This window comes from Mustela lutreola, chromosome 7, assembly GCF_030435805.1.
Source record: "Mustela lutreola isolate mMusLut2 chromosome 7, mMusLut2.pri, whole genome shotgun sequence".
NCBI lineage: Eukaryota > Metazoa > Chordata > Mammalia > Carnivora > Mustelidae > Mustela > Mustela lutreola.
The window spans coordinates 58,042,604-58,048,262 of NC_081296.1; the positions used below are offsets into that span (position 1 = coordinate 58,042,604).

Consider the following 5,659-nt stretch of genomic DNA (forward strand, 5'->3'; position numbering starts at 1 on the left):
AAATAGAGCTTCCTTATGACCCTGTAATTGCACTCCTGGGTATTTACCCCAAAGATACAGATGTAGTGAAAAGAAGGGCTATCTGTACCCCCAATGTTTATAGTAGCAATGACCATGGTTGCCAAACTGTGGAAAGAACCAAGATGCCCTTCAACGGACAAATGAATAAGGAAGATGTGGTCCATATACACTATGGAGTATTATGCCTCCATCAGAAAGGATGAATACCCAACTTTTGTAGCAACATGGACAGGACTGGAAGAGATTATGCTGAGTGAAATAAGTCAAGCAGAGAGAGTCAATTATCCTATGGTTTCACTTATTTGTGGAGCATAACAAATAACATGGAGGACATGGGGAGATGGAGAGAAGGGAGTTGGGGTAAATTGAAAGGGGAGGTGAACCATGAGAGACTATGGACTCTGAAAAACAACCTAAGGGTTTTGAAGGGGCGGGGTGTGGGAGGTTGGGGGAACCAGTTGGTGGGTATTAGGGAGGGCAAGTATTGCATGGAGCACTGGGTGTGGTGTAAAAACAATGAATACTGTTAAGCTGAAAAGAAACAAAAAAAAAATAAATCTGTTTAGTAATTAAAAAAAAAAGATTTTGCTTGTGTACTTGAGCTTCAGGAAATTTTAAAATGAAATTTTAAATGAAAACAGTTTAATGGTTTTAGAAACTACTGTACTTGGGCTTTTGGTGCAATATAGTGATACAGAGCATCAATTACCTTCCCTTGCACCAACTTTGAGTAAATGGTGCAACACTGTAAAAATGGCCTGCATATTTTTAATAAGTAATTTACCAAGTAGACTCCAATACAGTCTTACAAGGGGTCTCTTAGTGGGAATTATACTTGCAGTTTCTCTAACAGTACTCTCCAGATGCTACCTAATCACCTGTCTAGCCATTCCCTCAGGGCTGTGATGATGCATAAAGATTGCTGGCAGAATCTCTTTCTTGGAAGTCAGGAATAAAGAAATAAAGTATTACAGACCAAGGTAAGAAGGCCAAGGCACAGCTAGAAGCCATAAAATACTCTGAGAGAGGAGAAAGAGAGAGAGAACAAATAATGTAGAACACCTTCTCAGTAGAACACCTTCTCAGTCTATAGGTATAATTCTTCAGTGAAATGGGACAAACACATAAGAGGAATATCACTATATAGTTTTCAATCTTTTAGCATCAATATCTAGATGGAGAGCCCATTTTCATCTCAGAAAGGTTTATTGATCCAAGAAGATCTGAGATTGTCCAAATCCATGTCGTGGGACCAGACTCAAGATGGCCAGAGTAAGTTTCACATCTTTAATGACAAGTTAACAACCAGAGAGAAAGGCAAGGGCAATTTTAATATAGTCAAATCATATTCAGGAATAAAAAGGAATCTTCAAATTTTTCAACCAATTATAACATCTGTTCTAATAATTCTTTTTTTTTTAATTTAAAGATTTTATTTATTTATTTGACAGAGAGAGAGCACAAGTATGCAGAGCATCAGTCAGAGGGAGAGGGAGAAGCTGGCTGTTCTCTGAGCAGAGAGCCTGATGTGGGGCTCTATCCCAGAACCCTGGGATCATGACCTGAGCTGAAGGCAGATGCTTAACCAACTGAGCCACCCAAGTTCCCCTGTTCTAATAATTCTATTAAGTAATTTAGGAAATAGTCTACTGTAATTTAAAGTGTATCAATATTATTTAAGTTAGAATTTAGTTCCAGGTTTACACTAAACAGTGCAGCCTAGATAATTCAGTTTCCTCCCTGAACTTTACTTTCACCAATGGTTTGATGAGTGAAATAAAGTCAAGTGATCACTAAGGTTTTTTTTTTTTTTGTTTGTTTGTTTTTGTTTTTCATTTGCATTAGTATAGGATTTACATAAGTTATGGTCCAGTCTAAGAGGATTTGAGAAGGTCTTTTAAAGGCACTACTTTAAAATGAAAGGCTTTATGCCAGGTATTGGGTTTTATTTATCTTTTCATGTTCATAGCATAATACCGGATATGGCAAATGTGCTCCATAAATATTTCAATTGAAAGGATGAATAAATATTGGTGTTGTGTGAAGTGTAGATGATATAGATGGTACCATAAATAGTCTGTGTTATGCTACATGTACACATGGCCAGATTTTTTTTTCAAGACTTTACTTATTCATATTCCTTATCTCTTTAAACATTTTTTTTTTTTTTTTTTTTTTTTTTTTTTGTCAAAGAGAGTGAGCACAGGCAGATAGAGTGGCAGGCAGAGGCAGAGGCAGTTTCCTGCTGAACAAGGAGCCCGATGTGGGACTCAATCCCAGGACGCTGGGATCATGACCTAAGCCGAAGGCAGCTGCTTAACCAACTGAGCCACTCAGGCGTCCCAATATTCCTTATCTCTTTGTTCCACAAATATTTAGTAAGTTACTCCCTCAGTTGTAGAAAAATACAGGAACAGGATAAATTGGTACTTTAAATGTTTCTATAGGTATAAGTTCAAAATATTGGCAGGTAATAAAATGATGTCAAGTGACCAGAGACATGAAAACATGTACATGTGTCTTAATGTCTCTATGAGGGATATTGAAGTCAAGGATACTATTGCACAAAGAGCTTGCTGTGGGAGGGAACTTCATGTTAGGAAAGAGATCCAGAATATTTGATCTCTCTTCCTTGCAGATCACTCACAGAAGAAACTAAAGACTAAATCTCTTTCCCAGAGGATTTTAGGGAGCTGCAGTCTTGTAATTTGTTTGATTTGAAATAATTTAGGTGGGCTTATGAAGTTGTTTCTTTAACACCATTATAGCTAGTATTTACTCTTTGGAATTATCTGAGAGACTAAATCTGACCTAAGAATGTGGATGGACCATTGGAAATGATCCATCCCATAGAGGCCCTGGTCCACAATGTTCAGACATTTGATACTGATGCTTCTGCTATTCTTTCACTGAAATGGTTATGACTTAGATTTACTGGTAACTTGTTGCTTTTATGTCCATTAATTAATAGGATATTCACATGGGTGGCATTATCTTTTCCCTGGGAAGACATTGAAGTTAATAGAAGTGAGAAAAATTATGTTAAGATCACACAGCCTGTAAGAGGCAGAGCTGTTGAGTCGGGCCATGTTGTTCTACCTTTAAATCCTATGATCTTTCTTCCAGTGAAGATAGTAGAAAGATCTTGGGTCTTAGAGTTGGAATAGTTTTCTCAGCCTCCGAGGGGACCCCAGATGACATTGAGATTGTCACTATTCAGAAAGAATATAGCAGCTGTTCAAACATTTTTGGGTCATCCTACCTAAACTCTTAAGGGAAACCGTTCAAGAATATGGACTATATTCTGGTAATACTGTAATCAAAGAATGTATTTGAGAGGGTGGGTGTCAGCAGTAGACATATTTTCTAAACATGGAATGCTTGGAAATACATATAAACGGGAACTAGGAGATGGGCATAGTAAGGAGTTTAGTGTCCTAAGAGGACTCTTATCCAGACTTTCTCCCTCTTCCATTCAGCATGTTCTCCAGTCAATAAGATGGGTGACGATAATTATATATTCATTTACAATGTGTCATGTAACCTAAGTGCTTCATGGGTGATTCTTCTAGCACTTATATGGTGTGTACTATTCCTTGTCTTTTTTTCTTTTTTGAAGATTTTATTTATTCATTTGAAACACACACACAGAGGGGGAGAGAGAGAGAGAGAGAGAGAGAGCAAGCACAAGCAGGGGAGTGGCAGGCAGAGTGAGAGGGAAAAGCAGGCTCCCCGGGGAGCAGGGAGCCCTATGCAGGAGTTGATACCATGACCCTGGGATCATTACCTGAGCAGAACACAGCAGCAGATGCCCAACAGCGTTCACCCAGGCGCCCCATGGCACACTATTCTTACACACATTAAACACCTGAGAAATATAGGTTTAGGTGTAACAGAAAATCCCATATGGGCAAATAATGTGATAAAAGATTAATGGAGAGGAGAATACCTATTAACTATGTTCAAGAAATATGAAGAATTTCACTTACTACTTAACATCAGTTAAATATTTTCACAAGACTCTTCCAGTTAGGCTTTACCATGCTTATAGTGGTTTGTGGTATTTATTCATTTTTTCAGGGAACCAGAGCCACCAAACCAGTATCACTTGGGTCCCCACGGAAGTGGCTAACAATGTCACGGAGTTTATATTCCTAGGACTTTCCCAAGATCCTGGAATGCAACTGATGTTCTTTGCCTTATTCCTCCTCTTCTACATCGTGATCATGGTGGGAAATTTGCTAATTCTGCTTACGGTCTTTTCTGATCCCCGACTCCATACACCCATGTATTTCTTCCTTAGTAACCTGTCATTTGTGGACATTGCCTATGCCTCAGCCACAACACCTAAGATGATTGCAGACTTTATTTCTGAGAAAAAGACCATTTCCTACTGGGGCTGTGTAACTCAGATGTTTACCTTCCACTTTTTTGGTTGTGCTGAGATTTTTGTCTTGACCATTATGGCTTTTGACCGCTATGCTGCCATTTGCCAACCTCTCCGTTATACTACCATCATGAGTGCCAATGTTTGTATTGTGCTGGCATCACTGTCCTGGTTGGGAGCCCTGGGTCATTCATTTGTTCAGACCTTCCTGACCTTTCAGCTACCTTTCTGCAATAATCAAGTCATTGACCACTACGTTTGTGATGTCCACCCAGTCCTAAACCTTGCCTGTGCTGATACAACCCTGGTAAATATGTTAGTGGTTGTCAACAGTGGTCTCATCGCTCTGGGGTGTTTCCTCATTCTTCTGGCCTCCTACACTGTTATTCTATTTAGTCTTCGCAAGCGGTCTTCAGAGAGCCGGCGCAAGGCTCTATCTACCTGTGGGTCTCATTTCACTGTAGTGACTTTCTTCTTTGTCCCTTGTTTCTTTATTTATCTGCGTCCATCCACTACTTTCCCACTGGATAAGGCTGTGTCTGTGTTTTATACTACCATCACCCCAATGTTAAACCCACTCATCTACACTCTGAGGAATGCGGATGTAAAGAATGCCATGAAACGGATTTGGAGCCGCAAGGTCTCCTTGAAGGAAAAACAGAAGGGCTAGCTTATCAGAATGGCAGAATTGGAGAATTAGCTGATACCTTAAACGGTCTGTAACTTATTAATGATTTTAAGGAATAGGCTTTAAAATTCAACTATCTTGTAGCTTTCATTGAACAGGCAGTAATTGAGACTATTTTTTTTTTTTTCTGTCTTTAGGTGGACTAAACTTAGACCTTTCCATATTGTCAAGGTTTATCTTTTCTTACTTTTAGAGTAGGAGAATAAACACTCTAACTCAGTATCTCATTTAACTGCTATAGACCTCTTCAACTCAAATTAAGCTTTCTTAATCTATAATGAATGGTTAAGAATGAGGTTACAAGAGAAAGATACCTCTGAGGAACCTGACCACCTCTCTCTCTCTCTTTTTAAAAAGATTTTATTTATTTGAAACATAGAAAGAGAGACAGCGAGAGAGTGAACACACACAGTGGGAGTGGGAGAGGGAGAATCAGACCTCCCACTGAGCAGGGAGTCTGATGTGGGGCTTGATTCCAGGTCCTTAGGATCATGACCTGAACTGAAGGCATCCACTTAATCACTGAACCACCTAGGTGCCCCTGACCATTTCTCTTAAAAACA

General features: G+C 39.2%; 1 protein-coding gene across 1 annotated transcript; it reads left to right on the forward strand.

Moving 5' to 3' along the window:
- Positions 1-4,142: 4,142 nt before the first annotated feature.
- On the forward strand, positions 4,143-5,078 carry LOC131835250 (olfactory receptor 4S2-like). The gene has a single exon (XM_059179610.1). It carries the CDS (start codon positions 4,200-4,202, stop codon positions 5,076-5,078), a length of 879 nt encoding a protein of 292 aa, XP_059035593.1. The 5' UTR covers positions 4,143-4,199.
- Positions 5,079-5,659: the final 581 nt, after the last annotated feature.